At 42.7% G+C, this 15050-nt stretch overlaps 1 protein-coding gene across 4 annotated transcripts in view; it reads right to left on the bottom strand.

Moving 5' to 3' along the window:
- Positions 1 to 306: 306 nt before the first annotated feature.
- BRD4 (bromodomain containing 4) overlaps positions 307 to 15050 on the bottom strand; it is a 107043-nt gene continuing 92299 nt past the window's right edge. For all 4 annotated transcript variants that reach the window (XM_077469995.1, XM_077469994.1, XM_077469992.1 and 1 more), the window contains 8 exons: positions 12417 to 12711; positions 11643 to 12299; positions 10431 to 10537; positions 9570 to 9729; positions 7848 to 7972; positions 5428 to 5627; positions 2766 to 2976; positions 307 to 2681 (listed from right to left, as the gene is read on the bottom strand). In XM_077469995.1, coding sequence (XP_077326121.1) covers positions 2610 to 2681; positions 2766 to 2976; positions 5428 to 5627; positions 7848 to 7972; positions 9570 to 9729; positions 10431 to 10537; positions 11643 to 12299; positions 12417 to 12711 — 1827 coding nt within the window. In that variant the 3' untranslated portion in view covers positions 307 to 2609. The remainder of the gene's footprint in view (positions 2682 to 2765; positions 2977 to 5427; positions 5628 to 7847; positions 7973 to 9569; positions 9730 to 10430; positions 10538 to 11642; positions 12300 to 12416; positions 12712 to 15050) is intronic.

The raw sequence follows: 15050 nt of genomic DNA, 5'->3' as shown, positions 1-15050 counted from the left end.
TACCCAATCCCTGCAGAGCATCACGGTAGCCCCTTTTTTATCACTATGCAAATACTGAACAAGTATCACCCTCACAATCTTACAAGGCCCCCAAGTATTGCCAAAGTGTACCTCCCCACACTCTCCACCCATTCTGCAGCGCATTACCACCACAGCCTACAGATGAAAGAGCACCCTCCTGCAGGATTATAAAAAAAATATAACAAACAATAGGGGGTGGGAGTAAGGGGTGGGCAACAGCGGCAAAGGGGTTGAAACCAACATAAATATATTCTGTATATGCAGCAAAAGTAAAATGAAATGAAATATAATTAAAAAAAAAGACTTTATTGCATGAAATCAGTTACAACACAGACTTCTGTGCCTGTTGCTCAGGAGGGATGTGGAGGGGAACAGGGACACTATCTAAAAAAGGGAGACAGGTTAGGAACTGGGAAGAATAAAAGGAAACAGGAGCTTATGGCACGTAAAGGATTTTTAGTTTTTTGTTGTTTTTTTTTTTTTTAACAGTTCAAATTATATATATTTATATATATATAAAAAAAAAAAAAAAAAAAAAAAAGGAAACAGAACAAAAAATAAACAAAAAAGTAAAATTACAGAGACAGGAGTAGGGAAGGAGAGTTGGAGGGGGTTTGTATCAAATTAACAGGGCATTAACCCAGAGATCAGAACAATGAAAGGCCCCACCCTCCACATTATACACACATACACGCACGCACACACACACACACACACACAGGGCTGGTACAGCTGCTCAGCATTGCTGCACTGCGCACGCACCAAGAGCATAGGGATTCTGCAGAGTACTGTATTGTGTGCGAGTCAATCATTGCACTTAGATTATCTGCAGCACCTTCGAAAGTATGACATAGCCATGTGATCGACTCTAAAATATCATGCTACGACAACTGTGCAATGAATGCCAAGTCAGGAGGAAGCCTATAGTTTCAGAAGGCCACTAACACTGTTTTTTTTTTTTTTTCCCCCTCATTTCTATACCTGGTTAAGAACAGGGGGCTTACATGCAGGATGACTAATAGGTGAAGTTTAACCACACCCCTTGTGCTGCTGACGCATGGGACTCCTCTCCAACCTTGGCGCAGCAGAGTGGAGGAACAGACAACTGCCCTTTAGAGAACACAATGCACACAGACCTGCTGGGCAAGGTGATGTGGAGTAGAAATACCTCTGAAGAATGACAGCAGCAGATGTAGATATCCATGCAAAGAAATGTTTGAGTCCAGCAGGAGACTATAAAACTACAAACAATAGTGTGCATAACCTTCTTCCATGCAACTATGAGTTTAAAGTATACAGCCCATCAGGGTGTACAGATGTGAAACAATACATGATGCTACGAAGAGCAGAATAATATTTATGTGAAGGGTATGTAGAAATCTTATGCTATGTTATCTGTCTAGTGTATTTAAGCTGAGCATTTGCCAAGTTTATGTAAGAAAAAAAAAAGGATAATTAATACCTGAGATTCAAGAGCGATTTGGGTGTTCGATGGCACACACAGACACACACACAAAACAAAAAAAAAAGGTGTGAGAAACACTGTACAAGTTAAAAAGAAAAAAAAAGAAAAAAAAAAGTACAATCATTGCAGGCACATAGAAATGTGTGTACAAAAATAGATGACGGGGACTAGGAGATTTTTAAGATCAGGCACAGAACACACAAGACACACATATAAAATGCATACATAATTGCAGAGCGTTACTAAGTCACCTGTTACTTTAACATTATGAGCTCAGAACAAACACTGGATTAAAAAAAGAACTATGTAAAGCAAACAGACATCAGAAATTAGCAACGGTTTCCCCTTTAAGGCTTAAAGCTTACTTTATTCCTGCCAGTCAGCCTGACTTCAATTTAAACTCATAATATACATACTTTGCGTCTTAGAAAGTGCTCTGCACTTATATATACATTCCATATAGTATGAAATATGCATGCTTTAGGTGACTGGAATACAGTGCTTGACATCACTGTTCAGAAACCAACTAAACTGAAAATCGTGTATAAATTACAGAGATGGTTAATGTAGTTTGCAACTGATTATTATGCAGCAGTAATGGCGACGTGCTGTAGAAACTGTTTTTTGCGCACACAATGAGCAATGTTCTGCAGCCCTCTGTGCCCTAGCACAACCATGCACACTTTGCATTGTACCCGAATGCTTGCTTCTGGTTGGTACGTGAAGCCTTATACACTGCTGAGCACTTCCCCATCCACGTCTTCCACAAGAGAGGCTAAGAGAATTCTCCACATCCCGTCACCTTCCCCACCCCCCCCTCCCCAGAGTCCACGATCTTCCAAATTGCTCTGAATTAGAAGGGGGTTTGGGAAAAGGAGGTTTTTACTGCACAATGATCCGAACTAGGCTGTACATCTCTTCCAAATTCGTAACTTCCGGAGGCTTTGTGTATCCACATACGAAGGCGGGAGATAAAATACACGAAGGGCATTAACTTCAGCGTCTTTAGGGTAGGTGTCCCTCTGCCCCTCATAATGACATAAAAAAAATATTATGAATAGAATTCATGGAGTTGGGCTGCAGGAAGTAAAGTGGTGGAGGTGACAGTGAGAAGATTGAAGTCTCAAGAGAACAAGTTCTGTTCAAATATCTCCATCAGGTCACTCTGAAAATTCATGTCTATTGAGGGAGTCATCTGTAAGAACAAGAGACACATTATTATCTAGAAAAGCAAACCGGACATTTCAAGCACCTAAATACAGACACTAGAAACACTTACCGCCTGTCGCCGTCTCCGCTCCTGTTCTCGCTTCCTATCCATCTCCCTCTGATCCATGATAGGCTGTGAGCTCTGGGCAGGAGGCGGAGGTGTAGGAAGAGGGTTTTGCACATGTGGCTGCTGCTGTTGTTGCTGCTGCTGCTCCTGCCTCCTACGAGCCTCTTCATGCACTTTCCTTGCCTGCTCCTGAGCATCATCTTCTTCTCGAGACCTAATGTGTGCAGCAAACAGAACCATACATAAGACACAAAGACCCAACATTCTGAAATAGGCAGACATAACATGTGGACCTACACTGCGAATGGACTATAGCATTTCCAGTAAACACACTTGTAAGAGCAAGTACATGTTTGTGTACTAAAGTGCTATGACTTGACTAAAAGAGATAGAGAGGCTTGCTTTGCAGCTCCCATTTATTAATACCTGGAACTGGTTGTAATGTCCTGTAATGACATGAGGGGATCTGTTGGGAAAGGTTAAGAACTACAACAGATGTGAAACAAACAGGATTAAAGCTGGGTACACGCTTTCAAGTTGTTGTTTTTTTGTTCAACCAGTGCTTTAAATGAAAAGAAGCCCCAAAAAACTAAAAGTGGGTACATAGCTGTACACCAGCAACAGCAGGTGAGGAATTCCTCGTCACATAGAAACTGGAGGAAGTTGTCCCAGAAGTAAAGATACAAGACAGGTCAAGGAAGTCAGTGCTGCATGAACACCCCATGGCCCTTTAATACTTGCTGCAACCTGTAGTCCTACAAGGAAGGCTCTGATGTGACCTGTAGACTCACTAGCAATTGGTCTGCGGTGACCTGTAGTCCCACAAGGCACCGCTACTGCTGCTACCTGTAGTTCAACCAGTGGTCCCGCCAGAGTCTGCACTGTTGCTCTCACATGGGGATCCAAGATGCCTACCACTAGAGTGCTCTGCCCCACTTTTGACATTGCCATCTGCACTGTGCATTCACACTGCCTAGTCCATTCCAAATTAATGCAGGAAAGGGAGAAAAACTCCTGCATTTGGTGCCCAGAAGCTCCCAGACCACTCCTAAGCTCTGCTACAGCTATGTGCTACTCTGACTGACCCAGAAGACTGTACAGTTAGGCAGGGCTCTCACCAGTCTGTTAAAAAACCCTCTAGGGGGTCCAATCTTCGCCCATCATGGCAGGTAATGCCACAAGGGCCTCTAGGGACTTGACTCCTCAGATAAGAGATCTCTGCCCTAGACCTGTATAGCACCCTACTGGTCCACAGGGCAATATATTGCACATGGTTCCATAACAACTGGCAACATTAGGTGGCTGTCCCCATAGGTCCAGGTACTATTCCTCTGCACGTAAAAAAGACGTAGAAAAACTGGATTCAGAATACAGAAGAGTCTCAAAACTCCAGAAGGTACCATTTAGAACCTAGTAAGTTTTTTTGTGCAGAGACTGCACAGACATAACCATCACCTTAGGGCAATAGAAAAAAAATGTAAGCCTTGCCTAACTGGGAGGGATTATGCCTAGAAGAGGTTAGCACTATCATCATGGATGTAAAGACGCTTTGTGCTCCATGATGTTGAATAAACACAATTTTTCATGTTTTTTTTCATATCGGTACATTTCCAAAATGAAGAATGTGTTGTTTCAGAACAATCTCCATGAAGTGCTTAAATGCATCCTGACAACTGTGTCATGCTCCTGTGTCTTTTCTAGGCAGACTCAGTACAAGCACTGCATGGGGATTGTTTTTAAATAAGTACTGCAACACAGCATTTGGTGTGAAGTGGCCACAAATTATTTTCTATGTGCAGCTTTGCTGATCTGTGCAAATCAACGCAGCTCAACAGACATGGTGTGAAAAAGCTCTTACAAACACACAGGGCTTAACGCCATTGTCTACCGAGGCTCAATGCAAGAGCAATGTGCCCTGTTGACACCCCAAAAGCAGATGCGGCAAGAGCAAACAGTAGTTGTACAAATAGACTAAAAATGTTGGATGCGATATTTCCAGAAAAGGGATTTAAAAAAATAAAATAAAATTATATTATATTATAATATATATATATATATATATATATATATATATATATATATACACACACACACAATCTCACAAAAGTGAGCACACCCCCTCACATTTTTGTAAATATTTTATTATATCTTTTCATGTGACAACACTGAAGAAATTACACTTTGCTACAATGTAAAATAGTGAGTGTACAGCTTGTATGACAGTGTAAATTTGCTGTCCCCTTTTAGCGGCGCTTTATCATTGTTTTAGCTGCGCTTTTCGGTTTGCTAGCAGGGTGATTTTAACACCTGCTAGCAGCCAAAGGGTTAAAAGCGCCTGTGTAGCGGTGCTGCCCATTCATTTCAACTGCCCCAAAGATTCTGCTTGCGAGACTTTATTCCCATCCTGCAAGCGCACCATCCCGCAAACGGGGAGGCATGAGCGGTGCTTTCAGGCGCTTTGCAGGCACTATTTTTAGCGCTAAATCGCCTGAAAAGCACCCCAGTGTGAAAGGGGTCTTAAAAAAAACACAACACTTTCTTGTGGAAAAGGCACCGACACATTTTCTCTTCTATCACATTTTAATGAGACATACAAGTTCACTCATAATGTGCAACCAACCACTGTGTTCTGTAAATCTGTATTAAAATCAGCATAAACACTTACCTCATCCTTTCCTGCTCCCTTCGCATTCTTTCTGCATGCTCTGCCTGCAGTTTTAGCGCCCTCTCTCGCTCCTCCTTCTCTCGTGCCGCACGCCTGAAAAGCTCAAAGCTATCACTGGATGACTTCCCTGGAGCAGTTGGGGTGACTGGTGTTTTCTGTACAAGACTTGCCCAAGAGCCCATGTTTTTAATTTTTAGGTCCTAGGGAGAAACATTTACATAAATCAGTTCATGTTCAAGATGAACAACATCTGCTTTGTATAGCCTTTGAAAAGGGAGGCTTTTATAATGACTTCATAGGATCAATTCACAGAGCTTTACACAAGGATTTAGCCAAACTCCAGCTTTCTGACATTTTAAAATAGGTGATTGGACCAAGCTTGGTCCACACAAACTATTACCTTCATTAACAAATATGTCTGCTGATAGCACTGTATATAGCATCAGCTTCATACTGTATATAGCTTCCCATTCCGCTCCCGGAACAATATCAAGTCCGGCTGAGGTGAAAAGGCGGTCAGATGATGTCACCCATCACCAACCTCAGCCTGAGGAAGCTTTGTGTTCAGTCAAAAAATAAAAAAAACACAAGCCTTCTGTGAATGATTGGACAGTGCTCAGCCCACTGGGAAGTTCCTATACTGCTACCAGAACACAATGCTGTACACTGTATGGAGCTGATGCTACAGTTCATACAGTAGTGGAAAGGGAAAGGAGAAAACGGTAAAGACCTCGGGTGTAGTAAAAAGATCAAAGGGCTTTATTAAAAACAATATATGTACTCGCAAAATAAAGTGTGAAAGAGTGCATATAGTCTACAAGAGAGAGCCCACTGAAGAGGAGCAGGAGTCCTCAAAACAACCCCTCTTTTACAGGTGACCATCGTCCACCGAGAGCCGTCCTTAGGATTGAGCGATTTGAGCAGGCGTAGCAGAGACTTCTGTTATCCAGCTTAGCTCTTCACCTGTCAGCTGGCCACACAACCTAAAGTACTTCCTCTTTTTGCCTCTTGCCATTGAGCCCAGATACTGGACAGAGGATGACCTTACGTAAAGTATCATTGATGTTCTTTAGTTTCATATACTCTGTATATTTTCTTTTAGTGTTATATTAGCATTCCTATTTCTTGGAAATAAATTAGACTCTTGCTTATTTAAACAGTGCGTTTAATTTTTATAGCTAACCTATTTTTTATAGCCAAGTTATTTCCACACTCCAGAATCAGGAGTGTGGAAATAAATTCTGCACAAAGTCCTAATGTATTTTTGTCTTGAGTTCCTATAAGCTAAGGAGTCCACTCCACAAAAGACCCAGAACTGAAAGCATTTTTCTACTGTGGACAAGATTCGCGCTAGTTCTGTGAATTCTGAAGCCCTGCTTGAATGGTCCTTAACCACTTGCCGACCTGCTCACGCAGAAATACTGCGGCAGGTCGGCTCTCCTGCACGAATCGACGCACCTGTACGGTGGTGCGGGCGTGCACTCGCTCCCACTACACGAGTGTGCCTGCATGACGGGCAGACTCGATGTGCGCCGGTGACCTGCGATCACCTATTATAGAGGCAGAACAGGGAACTGCATGACTGCGCAATTTTAGTTAAAGTAACGCAGTGCCGGATCGCAAAAAATGGCCTAGTCATTAAGGGGGAAAATCCTTCCGGGGCTGAAGTGGTTAAAGTTCTGTGAAATATTCTATCATTGAGCGGATGTGCAGAACTAGTGAGAATTTTGGCTGGTATGTGTGTATGTGTTAACAAATGCTTTTAACCGCATGACCTCCGAAAGATGTACCCCCCTTTCACGACCAGGCCATTTTTAGCGATACGGAACTGTTACTTTGACAATTGCGTGGTCGTGTGACACCAAAATAACCAAAATATTTATTTATTTTTTTCTAGTAATGGCGATGATCAGCAACTTGTAGCGGGACTGCGATATTGCAAATTTGACACCTGACACCTTTTGGGGACCAGTGCTAAAAAATATGCACTGTTACTGTACTAATGACACTGGCTGGGAAGGGGTTAACATCAGGGTTGATCAAAGAGTTAACTGTGTACCTAGATGGCGTTTTCTTACTGTGAGGGAGGTGCTTTTACGAGGGGAGGGCATAGATCCTTGTCCCTGTTTGCATGAACACAGGATCCATGCCTTCTATACTGACAGAACAGCGATCTGTCTTGTTTACACAGGCAGACCGCTATTCTCCCTCTATACTGAAAGGATCGGCGGGTGCCAATGGACAGAGTCAGCTTCCACTGTGTATAATTAACAAGTCACTAGGTGCATGATCCCACGCAGCCGTGCCACTTTGCCGCCATATATCAAAGTTATGTTGCCAAAGGCCTGAGGAAGTGGAATGGGCCTTTGGAAGCATTGGCTACAACGCATCCAACTACATTAATATCAATATAATCTTACCTTTTTGGGGGCAACAGGTGTCTTGGGTTCCTGCTTCTGCTTCTCTTTCTCAGGCACCCCTTGAGAAGTGATGCTTTCAGGGGGTCTCAATGGGCGACTCCCATCAATGGGTTTCATTTCTGGCCCTAAAAATAAAAGAATAAATAATGATACTAAATAATGGTATATAAATTATATTTTAAAAAAAGAGCTGGCAAGAACAAAGTCATTTAACCACCAGAGGCATTTTTCATTTTCTGCACACATTAAAATAAAAAAGGTACAATTTGTGCCTGAGGTTTACCTAAAATTTTAATTTTAGGTTGTCCTGCCACCTTCAGGTGAATGGATACTGGCCAAAATAACAAACCAATAAAGCTGAATCTCTGCCAGATATAACCCCATCCAACTCAGCTAAGCTTCAGTTTTGTTTTGTAGCAAGAGGAAAGGGTTATCGGTGTCCTGTGGTGTACATGAAAGCACACGGAGGAAATAAAAATAAATAAAATAAATTATCACAATATAAAAATGCACGTAGGCAGGTTCATTATTGCAGAAGATGCAGCTCAGTTTATATTCCGGCATAGAGCCCATGTGCAGGGTTGTCTAAACTCCTGCACATTTGTGAGAGTCAGGTCATCCCGAGTCAGCCAATAAAGACGGTCGTGGAAAAGATGTTGGTGAAAGACTTTGGACTGTTCAAAAAGGAGGTACTTTAGTTTTATTATAATTTTCATGACTTCTTTGGATATCCCAAAGCACTGAACACGAAGGGTGGGCAACACAGCAACAAGATCGAAATGCCCGAAACCTATAAACACACAAAGGTGGCATCCCCATAGGCATAAACAACTACATAGTAAAACTATGTAAGGCTATGAATGGTTATTCTCTTTGCACATTTACAAAACTTGAAAAACTGCTTGTTACTGGATAGCTCAGAAGCGGAATACGGAAACTGATACAGGTCCGGGGCAATAAGCAGTCAGATTTTGATAACAGCTTCAAAGGAAAAAAGATTGAATGGTTTAAAAAATAAAATAAAAATTCCTCAGAACAGGTCCATTACCCAAGGGCACTGGAATCTCGTGAAGTGGGCATAGTTATATGACTGTGCTGTAGGGGTGGCCCCATTTTTTTAGACAACGTCTAATCACCTGAAGGTAGCCTGCATACAACTCATGGTCCATGAAAATGAGCCATGTGTATTGTACTGTACGGTTAAGATAATCCTCTTACCTTCCATGACTGAGCCAAAACTGCCTTCATTTGTGTTTCACATGTTCTCTCTATGAGACACTGCATATCTCAGTGGGAGGGTTTCAACAGCAGAGAAAATGCTGCCAATCCAGAAAGCATTGGGCAGGACCTAGGTGTGGTCAGTTGCTGATTGACAAGCTACATGCTTATCAATTAGCAGTGGCAATGCAAATAGACACACCTGCTATTATTCTTATCCCTCTGTAGTCCAAGAAGGCACAGCCTACATGACAGTGGCAACTCTGCTCTGAATTTAGGAGCAGTGCTGCATTGTTGCCACGCCATTACAGAAAGCTGCATTAGGTGGGCTTTACTGGCAGACTCAACAAAGTATTTGTGGGACATTGCAGGTGGACTAAGAGAAAACGGTAAGGGCACATGGCCCTATAAAGTGATAAAGCACCTTTTTATTTTTTTTATTTATTTTTTTTTAAACGGGTGTTCATAGTTCCACTTTAGATAAAATAAAAAATGACAACTCACTTGGCTGAACATGGCTAGAAGCTTTTTGCGGTTCTGGAAGTTTGTGGGGTTCACTCCTCATGCCAGGGGAAAAGCCTTCCGGACGCAAAGATGGAGAATGGCGTTTATCTTCCTTCACTACCAGCGGCTGAGGCTGCAACACAGATGACCCTCTCATTTCCTGTGGAGCAGACAAGTGTGTTAACAGCTTCAGACTCCCAAAGTCTTTCTTTAAAGGAAAAACATTGCCTGACGTCCTTAAAATGTTAATTACAAAGCTGTCACGCTGATCTCCAACAAGGAAAATCACAAAGGAACTAAAATCAGAAGTCCATATGTCTTATGGGAACATTTTTGTTAAACTGGTCTGGTGATAGGATCTCTATGTATGAACGAATACAAACTGCATTGATTTGTGTCTTGTGTCTGCCTACTTGTAACTGCTATGCAAAGCGAGGAATGAAACCAGATGTAGATTTTGGTGCTGAGCTGCACCTTAAATTGAGAACACAATGAAGAGAAATCTTTACTAGTGTGCCTACTATATATATTACCTAATGGCAACTTCAGCTACAGAGAGTTGCAGTTGGGGGGACAACAGGAACACACAAATGTCCAGGATGCAAGTGTGATTTTTAGTGGCCGAGTCATACCACTAAAATTGACTGCTGCATCTGTTACAAGTAGATAAAGTTTACGCACTGTTGAAACAAGTGACTTCCTGTGGTGTACGCTATACAGTAGTAGCTTTGAGAAGTGACTGCTTACAAAGTGCTCCAGTCATGCGGAATAATCATCAATAATAGATGCTACATATAGTTTACACCACAAGTAACCATCACCGTGGAGCCCACACCAATGGGTAAGCCCAATGATCTGTACCTGCTTTTTAGACTGTCCGGCCTGCGGTGACGAAGGATGTGAAAGGCCTGCAAATGGAGGAACCTGAGATGAATGAAGGAGAGGAGATCGGGCCTCCCGCAAGTGACCTAGACAAACCAGAAACAAAAATGTTGCAAAGAAAATGATGACAACTTCATCGATATCCACTAGCAAATAAAATGCCAGGATCCCCAAACTTTCTAAACAAAGGACCAGTTCAGTGTCCTTAAAGCGGAGTTCCAGCCTATATGACAATGGCTGCAATGATAGGTGACCGCACCCTCATTCATGCTTGGATAATTTTTTTTTTCCATTTTTGGATTCCAAAGGCTGCACTTTCATCCAACCTCACTGCGGCGAGGCACCCCATTTCTGCTTTTCCATTGGCTCCTGGGATAGCTGTATCATCAATCCCAGGAGTCAATGGGCACCCCCCCAGCATTGCGTTATCTCACAACCGGAAATGATGCAATGCTAGGAGGAGATCGGCGACATTTTTGATTTGAGATTTCAGTCGTTTGTCTGTATTGGCAGTGGGTGGTAGCGACTGGCAGCGGCAGGCACAACAGGAGCAGCATTGCCAATCAGAGGTGCATTTATTGCACTATACTTGGAAAACCAGGTTAGTGCTTGCTGCCGGGTTTGATTCTTAAGTGAAAATTGTCATAACATGGCGGGTACTTCCTTCAACGCCGCCATTGCTATGGCAACCTGAACACAAGGAGTGTGCTGCGCTTTGTTTATGCGCATGATCGGAAGGTGCATGTTGGATAGCCAGCAGAGCCGAAATCCAGAAAAAACATAGCAGTGGGTTTCAGCTGCCCACAATGAAGATGGGAGCGTGCAGCTACTGCAAAGTGCGTTTTTTTTAAATGCATGACACTGATAAAAGCTGCATTAACTAATTATGCCAACTGCTATCGGACTAGCTGTTATACAAGCTGTTTAAAAAAAAAAAAAAAAAAACGCTGGAACTCCGCTTTAACAATTTAGGGAGGCCAGTGGCAGGAATCGTCCCATAGTTGGTCTAAGTGGGAGAAACTGGCCCCATCATTGATGTCAATGGAAGGAACTGTACGCCCAAGGCCCATTTAAATGCATGAAAAGGGCCACGTGGCTCATGGGCTGCAGGTTGGTGACCACTGCAGAATGTGGCTCACTAATTTGACATGTTATACTGACTAACCATTTTCACAAAAACATACCACTCACCTCCAGGGTATGGCTCTGGTTTCTGTTGCCGTGGCGAGGGATGGTGGTGTTGGATTACTTGCTGCGGTTTAGACTGCTGGTGCTGCACAAGCTGTTGGTGGGGAGCGGTCATTGTACTTTGCATGGTTGGATGCGGCTGCTGGGGAGGGGGTGGAGCCTGCACTGCTGGCTGCTGTTGGGAAGCTGTAGGTGGAGTCTGCAACTGATTTACATGGGATGATGTAGGAGCAGGGGGAGGAGCAGTGCTAACAGAGGAAGGAGAAGGGTAAGGCAGGTTCTGCAGGTGCCGCAAAGACTGGGAAGTAGAAGTCAAAGGTGCTTGATTCTGCACTTTAACAGAAGGGAGAAGCGGCTGAAGAGGAGATTGCACAGGAGGCTGTTGGGATTTCTGTAATTGCTGCAGGTAAAGGGCCATCTGCGCAGGACCAAGCACCTGAACAGGAGAAGGAGGGAGACTGCTACCTGGTGAAGATGGGCCATCATCCTCTAGCAGGACAGGGGGAGGCTGTGAATGATGATGGATAGAATGAGGTGGAGGTTGGTGGTGCGTTTGTACTGGGGGCGGTGAGGAAGATGGTGGTCGTACAGGTTTGGGAGGGAGAGCAGCTGCACGATTTGTAGGGCGAGAAGGTTGCTGCGGCATGGCATTATGCAGGGCTGTAAAAGATAAAAAGTCAATTAGAGATATACCAGCAGGTACTAAAGCAGCAATTCATAATTACTTACAAGTAATCATCCTTTTATTCTCTAGCATTATAAATTAGTTAAACTTACCTGGAGGACTAACAAGGGCATGTTGGTTTAGATGAGGTGGGGAACATCGCTCTGGCTGACCACCTGTGAGGTGTGATGGAAGATCAGGTGGTGGTAGATGCAGACCTGCCTGCCCATAGTGAGCATTAACAGCTTCAAAGACATTAGCAGGATGAAGAGGATGATGAAGAGATGGGTGGGAAGTGTCCAAGCTGGGAGGAGGGGCATAGGAGGGTGGAGGGGTTGGGGAAGATGGCTTAAGGACATTAGGTGGTGGGGCAAGAGGCTGCTGCGGAGGATGGGGTTGATGGTGATGCTGTAAAAAGACAAAGAAAAAAGAAAAAAACCTTCTCAGTCTTGATTTAAAAGTTGTTTGAAAATCTGAACAATCATTCTTTAAAAGCTTAACCACTTCAATACCAGACACTCTTCCTGCCCAGGACAACTTCAATACCAGGCACTTCCCGCCCAGGACAATTTTCAGCTTTCAGTGCGGTCACATTTTGAATGACAATTGCACGGTCATGCTACACTGTACCCAAACAAAAATTTATAATTTTGTTCCAACAAATAGTTTGCTTTTGGTGGTGTTCGATAACCTCTGCGGTTTTTATTTTTTGCTAAACCAACTAAAAAAGACCTACATTTAAAAAAAAAAAAAAAGTTTTTCTTCGTTCCGGTTACATTTTGTTTTCTCCTTCACTAACGGGCACTGATATGTAGAATTGTTGGGTAATGATAGGTGGCACTGACAGATGACTGTGATGAGCACTGATATGTTTTACAGCTGGGCACTGACATCTGTTTTTTTATGGGGAACACATCTGATGGGCTCGTGCTGATAATCAATGTGCTGATTATAAGCACAGACCCCCCCCCGACAGGGAGAGTCGGCGATCAGCTCTCCCTGACAGCGTGAACCGAGGAAAGCAGTTTACCGACACTTAATGGTTCAACGCAATGGTCAACTATGCCTGGTCACAGCTGATCACGTGGTAAGAAGCCTCGCCGTGAGCACGCACTGGCATGTTATCCTGCTGGATGACGTATGATGCCCAGTCAGGATAACTGAACAACTTCCTAGCCATCATTTTGCTATAGGCCAGGCGGGAAGTGGTTAAAGGTACAATCTCGGTTCACAAACATGGAGGACATTGTGTTTTTAAACACAATCAGCATAATGTAGGCCTTGTAAAAACATCGATTTTTTTTTAACTTACCTGTAAAATTCCATATCTTGGCGTACAGTATAGGACAGATGCAGTATATTCATATGCCATGGGCGCTTTTGGTGTGAACATTCAGGAGATTGGACACTAGCAGAGCTTTAAAGTGGGCTAGGATTATAGGGAAGGTGTGTTCTCGAAGGCCTCAGTTTTGTAAGCAATGGAAATAAACTAAGGATTGGAAGGGAGGGTTGTCTGTATCTTGTACTGTACTTCAAGACAAAGTTCCTCATATCTTATTATACACTTGTACCTACATGTAAACTTATAATAAGGCTCTGTGGTAGGTACTGTGGATATCCGCTAAACTTGTGCAATTAGAAGATAGTCACAGTGGTTGATAGCTCTGCATTCGGAGCAAGCTGAACGTGCCATCAATGCAAAGAGCATTGCGCTGTAATTGTGACTGTGAACCACCCAGAAGGAAGACCAGTTGAAGATGGAAGCACTGGGAGCTGTGACAGCGCAGTGCTGGAGTGCTGCGTTTGACAGATAAGTCTGCCATAATGTGCTAGTATGCTGTGTACATAAAAATAAAAAAAAGAGCTTAATATTTAATTGTACAGTACAGGAAACAGGCAGAATATTAATAAACCATGGGATGTCCCCAAGCAATGAATAGGAAGGGTGGCAAACCGAACTGTGCCGAAAGGCCCAAGAAGGGTCAAAAGACCCACCTCAGAAAGCCCCTGTGAGAACCTTGCGGACAAAAGATCCATCAACAGGAAATTGGACGTCAACTCGGTAAAACTTTAAAAAAATATATTATATATATATATATATATATATATATATACACATATACACATATATATATATATATACACACACACACACACACACATATATATATATATATACAGAAGACCAGGTGGTAGGTCTTCTGGTGGAATATAAAAATGTAATAACAGAAAAGCAACACGTGCAATTATTAAAGCATGTAAAGTGTAAAAAATGATTATGCTAACCTGTGAGAAATCAAAGAAAAGCTGCTGCATACGAATGTGACAAAATTCATAAGAGAAATAAAAATGTTGCTCTAGTGATTAAACAGTACTAGTGTACCATAAAGTACATAAATATCATGTGCTCATAACAAATAATTAGTAAAATAAAATACAAAAATTACCATCAACATAAATAAGCGGGCGAAATACAAACATAAGTCCGTGAAAGAAAATGTGAAAACTGGAAATGAATCCAGAAAATAATCAATCCCAATAATCAGTAGGTCTACCACAGACATGGCAGGTTTCAGAGAATCCCTCAATGGATATGGAACGATGGGTGTCTTTTGCAAGGTTCTGACCTACACCATTGGAAGCCCTTTTGCTTTTGTTTTGAATATTACCTGCTCTATGAGCTTGCTCAATTCCCCTTTGGTGATTCGTTGTTTGGTGGCCATTTTCCCATTATCCGGATTCCATCG

This window comes from Lithobates pipiens, unplaced genomic scaffold (assembly GCF_037356315.1).
Source record: "Lithobates pipiens isolate NorthernLeopardFrog02 unplaced genomic scaffold, aLitPip1_a1.2 Scaffold_8, whole genome shotgun sequence".
In the NCBI taxonomy this organism is placed as follows: domain Eukaryota; kingdom Metazoa; phylum Chordata; class Amphibia; order Anura; family Ranidae; genus Lithobates; species Lithobates pipiens.
Note: the sequence above shows the minus strand (reverse complement) of the source record. Positions and strands in the feature narration are given on the sequence as shown.